This window comes from Bactrocera tryoni, chromosome 5 (assembly GCF_016617805.1).
Source record: "Bactrocera tryoni isolate S06 chromosome 5, CSIRO_BtryS06_freeze2, whole genome shotgun sequence".
NCBI classification, from domain to species: domain Eukaryota; kingdom Metazoa; phylum Arthropoda; class Insecta; order Diptera; family Tephritidae; genus Bactrocera; species Bactrocera tryoni.
In genome coordinates, this window is record NC_052503.1 from 49,636,677 (window position 1) to 49,649,232 (window position 12,556).

General features: G+C 32.9%; 1 protein-coding gene across 1 annotated transcript; it reads right to left on the reverse strand.

The window, feature by feature from the left end:
• Positions 1-1,193: 1,193 nt before the first annotated feature.
• LOC120776862 (E3 ubiquitin-protein ligase CBL-B-B) lies at positions 1,194-12,061 on the reverse strand. The gene is made up of 7 exons (XM_040107908.1): positions 11,157-12,061; positions 10,033-10,323; positions 9,848-9,964; positions 8,567-8,691; positions 8,381-8,502; positions 7,697-7,828; positions 1,194-2,671 (listed from the first exon to the last, which is right to left on the reverse strand). Exons 1-7 carry the CDS (start codon positions 11,702-11,704, stop codon positions 1,235-1,237), a joined length of 2,772 nt encoding a protein of 923 aa, XP_039963842.1. The 5' UTR covers positions 11,705-12,061; the 3' UTR covers positions 1,194-1,234.
• Positions 12,062-12,556: the final 495 nt, after the last annotated feature.

Here is a 12,556-nt window from a genome sequence, read left to right on the forward strand (position 1 = left end):
CGAGTTTGCTAAGAAGAGTGACACAATGACACAAAATTCTTGTTTGCAGTTTGGCATTTCAATATTTTCTACTGGCAATACTATTTACGCACCATTTCGTTAATATTTTTCCGATTCAATGAACTTAAAAAATGGCTCTGTCCTGTACATTTTATACTACGCAACATTTTGCAATAGTATTGCTGTTTTGTTTCAGTAAAATTGGCTTTGCAATAATAAACTACAAAATCTCCAACCAAATATGAAAGCAAAATGGGAAATTTGTTCAACATTCCTAAGCATTGCGCTTTTTCAATGAATTCGAATTGAAATATGTTAAAACACACTTATTTATAAAGTTTCTCCCGTGATAGTATAGTTAATTAAGGACACCCCTAATTGTTAGAAAAAAAATTGGGAGTTGGTAATTGGTTTCTGCTGTTTTCGTTGTTGATATTGGAGTATCTATAGAAAATTTGTTTTCGTATTTACTTTATGTATATAAGCAGTTTTTAGAGTACATAATGTCATAGTTGAGTTGTTCCTGTAAATATTATTGCAATAAATATGTATATGTATATAAGTGTGTGTATACTGGTTCGAGTTCATATATGTATGCTATATTAATAAGAATCTTAACACTAAAATCGTTATGGATTGTTTATAGTACTGATTTAAGCTTCAAGTCAATTGTAGATAAATTGAAGCTTGCTGCTACCTTTTCGATCTTTTTCTTACATTTTGAGTAATAAGGATTGATTATTTGTTCATTCTGCCACTACGTGCTAATTACTGCCTTTGTATTTATGAATATAAGCTGCAGATCATACATATGCATGTATGTGTATGTATGTGAGTATACGATCTCGGATATACGGTAAAATTATACATATTCCTTTAAATTTAAATCAATAGGCATACAAATTTTTAAGTATTTTTATATTTAAATTATGTCCTTTTCAAGGGGAATTCAATTTATTTCTTATACTCGTATAAACTATTTCAAACAATTTACTTAAATCGAGGTTTAAATAAAAATGTATGCATTATTATTTGATGTAAGACTTTTCAGAAGTTGGAATTCAGTTTTTACTTTTACTTATGTCGAATTTAAAATGCCAAACGCTTCTCGAAAGGGCAAACATGAAATTTTTCTTTAGACTAACCTGATATATGTAACTATGTATGTAATATTGCATTCAATGCTTACTAGATTTGATAATATCTCAGGTATCATACTTGCCGGCCGCTCATCTCAAACAGTACTCTTCGACACGAACTCGCGCAAAATGTCGCATGCCATCTCAATATTGTTGCGAGAAATGCCCAGCGCTGTAATAGCGTTTTCTTTGGTATAGCCCTCCTTCACAAGCCGTGCAATGTATTCAAGATTGATATTTTCATATGGTACATTGCAGTCTTTTTGATTGATCGCTACATTCTCGTATAGAAGCGGCTGTTGTTGTAGTTGCTGTAGTGATTGCGTGGCTTGCTGCTGACTTCGCTGCGATGCCACCGTTGACGCAGTTACTACTGAGCCTCCCGTGGTTGCGGCAGATGCCATTGCCAGTGGTTGTGTTGATGAAGTCGCATTGCATATTTGTGTGTAATGCGGAGTGCACGCCATGGGGTTAATAGCAGTTACTGGTGGCAGCTTTACGGTTGTTGGTTCCAAAATGCGAGCTGATACTGCCAATCGTGCTTCCAAGGGCCGAGTGTCAATTACACCCATAATCGTTTCGGCCGGTCCGACTATGTCATCGTCGAGTATTGAGCGTGTAGGCGTAGAAGCAGGTCCAGAACCCGCTGTTGACTGTGTTGTCAGTGAATGAGGAGTGGAAGTCGTCGATGTGGTCACGCTGATCTGTTGTGCTCGCAAATCTTCAACAATACTGTCTACCAACATCAAGTTGCCATGTGGAGGTATCGGTGGAGCTGTTGTTTGCGGTGGCGCAGCAGCTCCTTCTGTATTCGTCGCTAAGCTATCTGAAGGAGTTCCTCCACCCATTGCAGTTTGCCCTTTATGTTTCACGGTTGCTGTCTCACATGATTTAGCTATAACTGGAGTTACAGTACAACTTGTAGCTATAATTGTTGTGGCACTATTCTCAACACCAGGCGATGCCTTTCGCGGCGGCAACGGAGGGGCAACATGACGTGGTGTAGCTGTGTGCTGCTGTTGTGTATTTGCTTGCAAAGGATCTTGTAGACCTTGTAGTATGGCATACGAGGAATTGTCGTTATGTTCGGATTTGCTGGTCGCCATTCTCGTCACATAATTACTGTTGGGATTACTGCCGTTCGAGGCTGAGGTAGCTCCCATAAGAGGCGCGCTCATCCGATGTGTCGATTTTTGCGCAGCACTCGCTACATTTGTACTACTACTACCGCCATTGGCGGCATGTATAGGTGGTGCAGTGGGCGTGGGCTGTGGTGAAAGTACTGCGTTAGCTATAGCCGATGCGTTAGCAGCCACGATGTAGTTGCTGCCGCCAGAGCTCACCAATGTAAGATTCGGTATGTGGCCTGCATATAAGTCGTTCTGTACTGCAAGTAAGCTAGGAGTAGTGCTTCGGCGAGCGAAACGTGGAGACGTATGCGGGCTCTGCTTGTCCGTGGCAGGTGTGGTTGTGGTCATACTGTTGCTTAATGCATGAAGCGATGAGGTGGCAATGTTGAAATCAGCGCCATCCTATGATGTATTACGAAAAAAGTGGACAGACACCAACGAAGAGAGGTAATCAAATTGGGGAGAGAAAAAATTGGGTGATGCATTCAAAATATTCAATATTTAAGTTGTGTTTTTTGCGTAACCGCGCTTTATAATGATTTTGACTTTGGAGTTTAAGGGTAGGCGTTGCGTCGCATGCTGGGGAATATGGTTGAAATTTAACAAATATAACATAAGTAATCAACGATTAAACAAGAATAGAATTAGCAAGGCACGAGCAAGCGACAGAATTTCAAAAATTAACGAAATCCTATTTTAAAAATTTAACAGTAAATAAACCGAAAAACTAAGCAGCATGCCACAGTAACACAGATAGTATATTACATAAATATTTCCGTATTTATGGAGCCCATCATGCTGGACTAGAAGGCGGCGGCAAATATTTCTAAGTATAAGAAATGTTTTGATCAATTTAGTTGAGCGTTATCTTGATGTTTGCTGTTTTATTGAGGTACATATATTGAAATATTGAGTAGTAGCGAAGATTACTTCCAAAAATGAAAATTACTGCAATTATTAAAAACATTTTAAAGATTTTTCTGCAATATAGAAAACACCTGTTTGCATTTTTGAGTTTGGGAAAGAGAAAATAGGTTAAAACTCAACTCGTCTAGTTAATAAAAAAAAAATGGGAAACGCTTGACACTAGTAAGAAATTTACCTATGCTACATATATTTGTATAGATTTTATCGACAATAAATTTGTTGCCAAGGCGAATCGTTTCTTTATTGTTCGAAGTTATTATTATTGTTTTTTGAAAACTTTAGGTATACCACTGGATTAAATACCTGGCGGTCTGACTTTTCACTATTATTTTATTGGAAAAGACGAATAAAAAATTAAATAGGAGAGTAAACAATAACAGATAATAACATATGTAAAAAACACGGGTTTTACTGACATTTATTGTACAAAAACTCTAAAATATCTAAACCAATACATATATACATGCAGAAAACCAAGCGAAAATCACGACAAAAACAAAAGGTTGAAAAAACTTTGAACGTCATTTAAATTTATTCGCATTATATTTTGTGTACGTTTTACTAGAACAAAGTCCTTAAAAAATAATTATTATCGCTTCAATACAGTTAAATAAAATAATTCTAATAAATTTGCCTTTATTATTTTTTTACTTCCGACAAAATATACAATTACTGCACTTTTCTCTATATAAATATATTTAGTTGTCGTATATAAGGAAATTTAGCCTTACTTAAATAAATAATAATTACTAATTATTTTTTGATCGATTATGTGCAAATTATTGCAATTAAAAGTTCAAAAGTCATAAAAATACAAATATTTTTACAACAAATCTAATATGTAGTAATTAGTTAGCCTTTGGTTTAGGCAAATTAACACAATTAGAAATATTTATACACATACATATATGTACATACACCCACTGGCACTGCCTCCACAGCTGAAAGCTTTTTGCGAAACTTTGAAATATGGTTCAAGCAAGAAAACATGGTAAATATATGTAATGAATTTACATTTATGCACAGACATCGCCAAATTTTAATTTGTGCAAAATAAATTAAATGAATTACATGTATGTACATATTGAAAGACATTTATTTTAAGTTAAATATATAAGTTAAGTTTATTTTGTATTAGTGCAACACTGGTTGGCGATGGCATTCAAAAACACACCACGAAAAACACGACAAAGGTTGTCAGACATAAAAAAATACTTCATAAAATCACTAGTGGAAGAAAAATTAATTTGTGTTGTTTTTAACATTAGAAACGTTAGCTCCATAATATCAAAACTGGGACCTAAACTCCGTGGAGCGTACCTGATGTATATATATATATAAAATTGTGTATTAATATTTCTTAACACCCTTAATATTACCACATATCATTCAATTAGAGTGGAAACGCATATATCAATAAAAAAGGAACTAAAAACATAAAAACTATCTGCTTTTTCACAAATGAAGTGGAAAAATTAATTTATTTTATTTTGGTTAAATGACTTTTTAGACATATTGTATTGCTATTTGCGTAGTAAATTTCATTATTCTTAATTATCTAAACATTTTCGCATGCGAAAAGAATTTTACTATTGTACTTGACTGCGATCCACTCTAACCTATTCTATGACAACTTTTATTCATCATAAAAATAAATATATATAAAATGAATTAACAGTCTTATTAGTTTTTTTAATGTTATAATGCTTGTATAACAGCATTCACCAAATATCCACCAAGTTGTGCACGCCCAGCAAACACAGTGTCAAACGCTATAGGTTTTTGATTATTATATTAGATAACTGTAGTTTTCAAACCATATTATGTATAATTGAAAGGAACAGTAAAAAAAAGAAAAAAACAACAATATTGGTAACTGATTTTAATTGGATCTGGATAAAATGTATGCATAGAAATTAGAATCGCAGTAGAGGATTATATTAGAATCCGATTGGAAAACTCAAATTGGAGCAGTTTATCTGATGTTTCTCAAGTGTTTATACTACATTAGTGTTTTTAAAAAGATACTAGTTATCTAATAGTTCTCCAGTAGATAACTATATTTTGTGTTTGCTGGGTTGTTTATTTGCTTAATACTGCCAAAAGCATATATGAATATGTAGATACGCGATATTCATGCAAATAAAAATATGTATATAAACATATACATATATACTTGTGCATGAATATCAGTTCTACTATTCCAAATGAAATAATAGATTTTCTAAACAATGTCTATTAGAACTGATAACTTTAGTTAAAATGAGTGCAAAAATCATAGATTTTTTTATAAACATAGTTGATCAAAGGCAGCAATGTTCCATATTATGCAACAAGTATATAAAACAACAATATTGTAAACAATTTACAGGTAAAGAGACATTAGACATAAAGTTATAATAAATAAAATAAAATATGTCATTGCAAAAAATGGTAAATGAATAATAAGCAGGAAGGAAGCAACCTTTCATGCAACTTTGCGTGGAATAAGTATTTACATAACATATTTACGGTTCCTATGTTCAAAAGTTTATATGAATGCAGATTTGTATACAATATTTGTCCGATTCTAATTTATTGTGTAACGTAAATTTATTACTACTTATTTATCTTTGGAGTTTTTTTCGTAAAAAAATACAACTACATACATAAAACTAAATACAAAGCAAATTACACGACTTTCTGTTTTGTTATAATGTAAAACAATATAGTTTTTTATAGTGAGCAACAGCTGTGTTTTTATAATTTGAGACAATTATGCAAGGTATAAATAATTAAGTAAACAAACTCAAGACGAATTTTGCATTGTAAGTGCTGCAATGCTGTATTTATAAACTTTTTTTTACCAAATTTGATTTAAAAAAACTTCAAAATTACAAATTATTTGCTGATCTTTATGACTTCTTCATGTAAAAAAGGCCATTCACAGACGAATTCGTTCGACGATTGTATTCGTTTCGACGAAATTTTCGAACGTAGTGTTCGTGTCCACATTTCGTGTTCGACATTTTGTTCGCGAAAGATAGCTGCGTTTCTATCTTGGCTGTGATCGTGCGAACAAGATTTACAGTGGATGGCAATGTTCACACGACACTATTTGTGAAAAAATTTTTTAACGTACACATTTGTCAAGATGTCTAAGCAATTTCTGCTGGAATTTATGAGTGATTTTTTTCAAAATAAACATGTATAGTCATCAAAGAAGAATTATCCGCCGGCATGTTTATTTGCTGATAATTTTCTATAAATGTTGTTCGCAAGCCATGTTGGAACTAGTTGGTGGACAAATATATGAACATGTTCCCGAATAAATCCGCCTGTAGATGGTCTACTTAAGGTATTATTAGCTCTAAATATTAGAGGTGCAATTTATAAATATATTTCCAAAACTTCAACAAAGATGCAAAGTGTCCATACAATGTGTTATAAAAGTTGTGGTCCAAGTATCGATTCGGTATTGAAATTGTATTGATACAAAACACACCTACGTACACTAGCGTAAGAAATCATTGCATCTTTGCTGTTCATAACACTGCTAAATATCGATGCTCAAATATTCGGGAAACGGAATTTTGGAAGGCTTTGGGAATTATATTCATATATTTCATAATTTTCTTATCGAGACGTAGAAAAGTATAAAACTGTAAGCTGTACTTAACAAAATTACACCTTTAAACCACAACTGTTGTTTCAAATATTACTTTTTTGTTGTTGGTTGCGTTTTTATATAATCCAGCTGGATTATGAATGTACATATGTGAATGAACTAGCCACATATGAATGTATGTATGTATAAATAAAAATGATTATATGTAAATAAAAATTATATATTAAAAGTAAAATTAAAATGTAAACATAATTAATGTACTATCGAAACAATAATAAATATAATATGGGAAGTTTTGTAGGCAATAGGCCTACATTATAAATATGCATAATAAATAGATAATACAGTAACTATTTACAGAAGGGTTTATGAAAACGTCTGCGTATTTCATAGCATCAATCAAAACTAAGCTCCCACTCAGGGCAGCTATTAACAAGAATACTAAACAACCAATCAACATTACTAGTATTTCAAGAACATTAGTTCAACAAGCATTTTTTTTACCATTTTCTAATTTTAAATCTTCGGAAAATACATTTTTATTTTTTCGATCACATTCATAACTTGTTAACAATAATAGTTATTACCAACGAAACACAAAACGAAAAATTATAGAAATAAAATATATTTCTTGAACAATATACTATCATTAATGTGCCATAACTGGGGACTACTGCCGTGCGAATGACATGGAAAGCCGGAATTAGTGTGTGGAAGAAATCACCAAAGCGTAACTCGCTTACAGCGTACAAGTGTTTGGCAGTGGTATATAATTTGGGTATTGATTGATTGCTTAATATTATGCTTGGCTTTTGTTTTACGATTTTATTGGGTTATTTGCAAAGCGCAGCGCTTCTAAAAAAAGTCTAAAATATCCTACTTATTATTTATACCTCTGTATCGTCGTCGTCGGTGTTCTGATGGCGGCCATTTGTCGAGTTCCGATTATGCTGCTTACGCGGATCAAAAGCGTCAACCACAATTTGTTCAGTGCCTTTAATTTCGGCTCTGCAAAATGGACAGCCCTGCAACACAGTAAAATTGTACATTATGTTTCAGATTTTATAAAATTTTTCATAAAATTATATAAATGCCGTCCGAAGTAGGTAACTAATTTTTTACGTAGTTTTTCTTTTCGGCGAATAATGTCATATATTGAACAGGAAATTTTTTTTATCAAAATCAAGTTCTTCTATAGAAACTTCTTTATTTGTGAAGGGTCATCCCTTTTTTGTTTTAATTTAGTTTTATATGCATGACTTAGTTATTAGACCGATTCTGAAGGATGACGTACATTCTATCGGCTCTGTAATAAGCTTAATCTATATATATTAAAAATGCCCCCAATGCTGTTGAAATATAATTAAAAATCTTCTCTTAATTCTTAAGAAGAAAGCTTGCGAATAAATCTAGTAGTATAGACTATCACTATTTTGGGACAAAGCTGATTTGAGTAGAGAGTACTTTGCCAAGTGTTAATTTTATTTCTGACGCGAGTGAAAAAAAGCTGTAGGCTAGTTCGTTCTGTTTACATGCTGTCTTTGAAAATTTTATGGAATTAATAAAAAGTTGCTTACCTGTCCTTCTGAATCGACTTGCCAAGATGTGAGGCAGGGTGTGCACAAAAGATGTCCGCATGGCTCAATGCGTATATCCTTATCATTTTCAGCGCAAATTTTACACAGTTGAAATGTGCTACCTATAGTACATTAGAAAAGATATAGTTATTACTATTTTTTTTATTGGTTTTTCTGTCTACATACCCATTTCACAGTATAGTTCATATTGTTCTTGGGTAACGGTAATGTGATCCTCCGTAGGACTCTGCACAGCTGAGGATAAGTCAGGATTGCAGGCTTGACCATCAGGATACAAGTAAAAGCCCTCCCTGTAAATAATGTTATTTGTTACTATTAAAGTTATGATATAAAAATATCTGTTTTATGATTGTTTTTTTTGATCAGATTTCAACGTACAGATTAATGATGTAATAATTTTCAAATGATGAGTAATTTTCAAAGTTGTTAGTTGATAACATTTGGGACAAGGAGAGTAGATAATTCTTTAGTTTTAAAAACAATATTTCTAGTTTTTAACTATAAACATTTTCAAATTCAATTTATTTCAGCTCTATTCTATTGGAAGACGTGGCAAGAGGACCCTTTCTCCATTAATACTATTCCTCTAATCTTTTAGATTACGAAACGTGACCAGTTGTATAATTGAGTTGAATTTCGGATATATCTAAATAATTTACGTTTTCATTTTCATCAACAAAAATTTCCGAATATCTAGCAATTGTGGAAGAAGTCGTCTTATTCAGTAACAACTATCAGCATATTCCATATATGTCTACGAAAATTACTACACTCTTAAAGTAGCTATGTGATGTTATTTTGACTTCTTAGAAAAAATATAGGAAATATATTTATAGAGGGTGGCGCAAAAACCAGAAGATGATCAGAAGATGCTATAAATTTTACAATTGACCTCTAATGTCAGTTCTGTTTTGACATTTGTGTAGTAAACACATGCGAAATACACGTAAATAAACAATGGTACGCTACCAGGCCATCAAGATCGCCTGATTTGACCGCTCCAGTGGGGTTTTTTTAAGTTGCGGGTTTATGTCAAAAAGCCTCAGACACTTGCAGCTCTTAAAGACAATATCCGTAAGGAATGTGAGGACCTATCGCCGGAAGTTTTAGCCAAAGTGATGGAAAATGCCATAAAGGGCTCAAATGACAATCAACTGTGGCGGCGGCCATTTACATATCATATTCTCGACTTGATGTAAAAAAATTTAAAAGACCAAATAAAAATAATCCACAAGCAGAATCAGTTTTTCATTTTTTAAAAAAGTTTTTCTTTTTTCAAAACACATCGGAAGGTAATTTTTGCGCCACCTGTTATTATTGTTTATTTATTCAAATGGTGGTGAAACTTTGAGTAATTTTTTGGTCATAAATCTGTTTGCGTGAAATTATACCCCTTCAGATAATGTTTGGAAAAATAGTTTTTCATTTGTAATTCAAATTATTTACCTGTGCCCGTCCAATAGCGCTTGACAGAGAGATTTGTTTTGTGGTATAGTTTGCAAAATTTCGCCATCAGCGGTCACATAACCGATCGCCCATTGCCCAAGCCTCGTACATGATAATCTAATATATATTTAATTGAATATGTAAATAATTGTGGCTGAGCAAAGTGTTAAATATTGAAAACATACCTGAAAACATAGCTTCCTGCTTTATGGATGTAACGCTGCAAGCGAGCTTTAACTTCATCATATGTTAAAAAGGCAACATATCCGGGGTGTGTGACTGCTAGTATTTGCCAGTTACGTAAGAGTGTCACCCACGGTTGAAACAGACGTGTAAAAACATCGAATTCAAAATTTGAAATGTAATCGTTACATGTTAAGTCTATGGTTGTTTTTAACGCCATTGCCTCTAGACCAGATGAAATTGGATGCACTTTATTTAATTCCATACGAAATATTTTCCAAGGAACCAGCGTACTGTAAGTATTAACAGATTTAATTAACTTATGAAAATATATTTCATATTTACTTAGTCTAAATATCCGACAATTAATTACATATTCCATTAATTTTTCAGCAATAGTTAAATATATATGTAATTATTTGTGATCAACTTCATTTTGCAGAATATTATTTAATTTTTAAATAAAAAGTAGGAATACGGTAAACTGATTAAACTTTCACTCGATAGTAAAAAATTATGGAGGTGTTTTAAAAAAACTTCATCATAAGTTTCAGTATCATAATACGGAAACAATATTTGTCAGCAACGTTTTTTAATCCAATAGTATTATATCGAATCTAGAAAGAACGTTAACTTCGATTACTGTATAATTCACTTCACAAATACAAAAGGTTCCAAAAAAGAACTTAATTTTGATCGGTCAGTTTGTAGGGCAACATTATGCATGGTGATCCGATCGAGACAAATTTTCTGGAGATGCACCATTTACAAACAATAATCCGTACCAAATTGCTTGAATAAATCTCTTCAGATGAAAAACATACAATCACTTTATTCTGATATGCATTTATATGCTTTAATGGTCCGATATCGACAGTGCACACAAAGCTAAAGTTCGCTTATAGTCACAGGTGGATGGATATGGCTAAATCGGCCAATCTCATCGCGCTGATAATTTATATAAATTATTTATAGTATCAGACGTTTCCTTCTAGGATACTTAGTGACAAATTTAATATAGTCTGTTCAAGTAGTAAAAACAAGAAAAAAAAAGAGTTCAAGACAAGCCGCACTCAAAAAAAAATGCAATAATTATACCAAAAATAATTTCAATTTAATTATTTACCTATTGCCAAAGTTAAGTTTCCAAAACTCTGCAGCGTCTGCTTTCGTAATTCTAAATTGATCGCCAGCAAACACTCCATTAGGAAAAATGGCCTTTAATTCGCTTAACATATGAGAGAATACTAAACTAAGTTTGGTTAAATTTCTCCTATAGTGTGAATTCTCGTCAAACATTTTCTCCTTTCCTTCTTTAAACAATTTAATGGCTTGTTTGCATTTGCGCATCAAATTATTAATGAACACATTGAAGTGTTCATTGGCATGTAAAACATGCATTTGATCTTCATTCTTGGAGTATATAAGACGCAATCGCTGATACGTGTCTGGCAATATGTCCAGTATAAAAGGTGGACTATTTTTTAAATTCATTTTCGGTTGCTGACACAACTTTACAACTTTATCCATTAACTTCCAAGTTTTCTCCAAGGTTTTCTTATCAGTCGATAGACGCTGTTGTGTACATGCCTCAGAAAAGGCTCCTTGAATCTTGGAAAAGAATGAATTAATATTCTTATTTTGTTGTATGCGACTGGTGCGACTGGTCGCCATCTTTTCAGATCTAATTTTTCGGGGTCGGGGATAGGATGTTGAACTGCCTCAGCAGCGACGCTGACGCTGCTTGCAATAACTGCAGACGGGTGTTTCTTCTTCTTCCGCTGCCTCTGCCACTACGATTCTGCTTCCTTCTATATAATTGATCTCAAAAAATTCACTTCACGTTTATTTAACTATTACACAAATAAGGTCACTATGAATTTTCCTCCTTCCTCCCAATGTTGGGCGGAATTGGCTGCCCGATTTTTCTACTTTTCACGTTCTTTTTTAAATATTATAGACGTCGTCGTTTGCTCTTTGCAAAGAATATGAACCTGAATTTTCAATGAAAAACAATTACCACTACTTCATATCCGTTTTATCCATCTTTGCTACTCTTCCCCATTACATTTTATAAAAAGTTCATATAAATAGACTGAGACAAAAATATACATACTCAGAGTTGCATCAAAACACAAGGGTTGCTCATTTCACTAAATCAGTACGTTATCACTTATGGGAAATTTTTGCCTACGTTGCCGCGTAGGTATAAAATTACAGAAAATATAAGTAACGCGTTTAGAAGATTTTAGTGCATAAAGTTTAAAGAATTTTATATATTATTGCAACAGAAAGTCTACAGTATTTCGTATAAGATTTAAGAAGCCAGTTCGTGATTAAATTGAAAGGCCTGTTTATGTGTCTGATGGTCGCTCTGCTATGCGTTTTATAGTAACATATGGGAGAATAATGGATCAACTCCATACTGTGCGACTTTCGTAAGGTACTAATATTGTCATTAACGCACAAGCTACACTACTTCATAAACGCATATAGAGAAGCGACAAAAGAGGTTTTGGTTTGTTA

Coding starts and splice junctions, on each gene's coding strand:
- LOC120776862 (XM_040107908.1), bottom strand. CDS start 11,704: ATGGCGACCAGTCGCACCAGTCGCATACAACAAAATAAGAATATTAAT. Junction 8,692..9,847: donor GCGCTATTGGACGGGCACAG/GTAAATAATTTG, acceptor CATTATTTACAG/GGAGGGCTTTTACTTGTATC. Junction 8,503..8,566: donor TGAACTATACTGTGAAATGG/GTATGTAGACAG, acceptor AATGTACTATAG/GTAGCACATTTCAACTGTGT.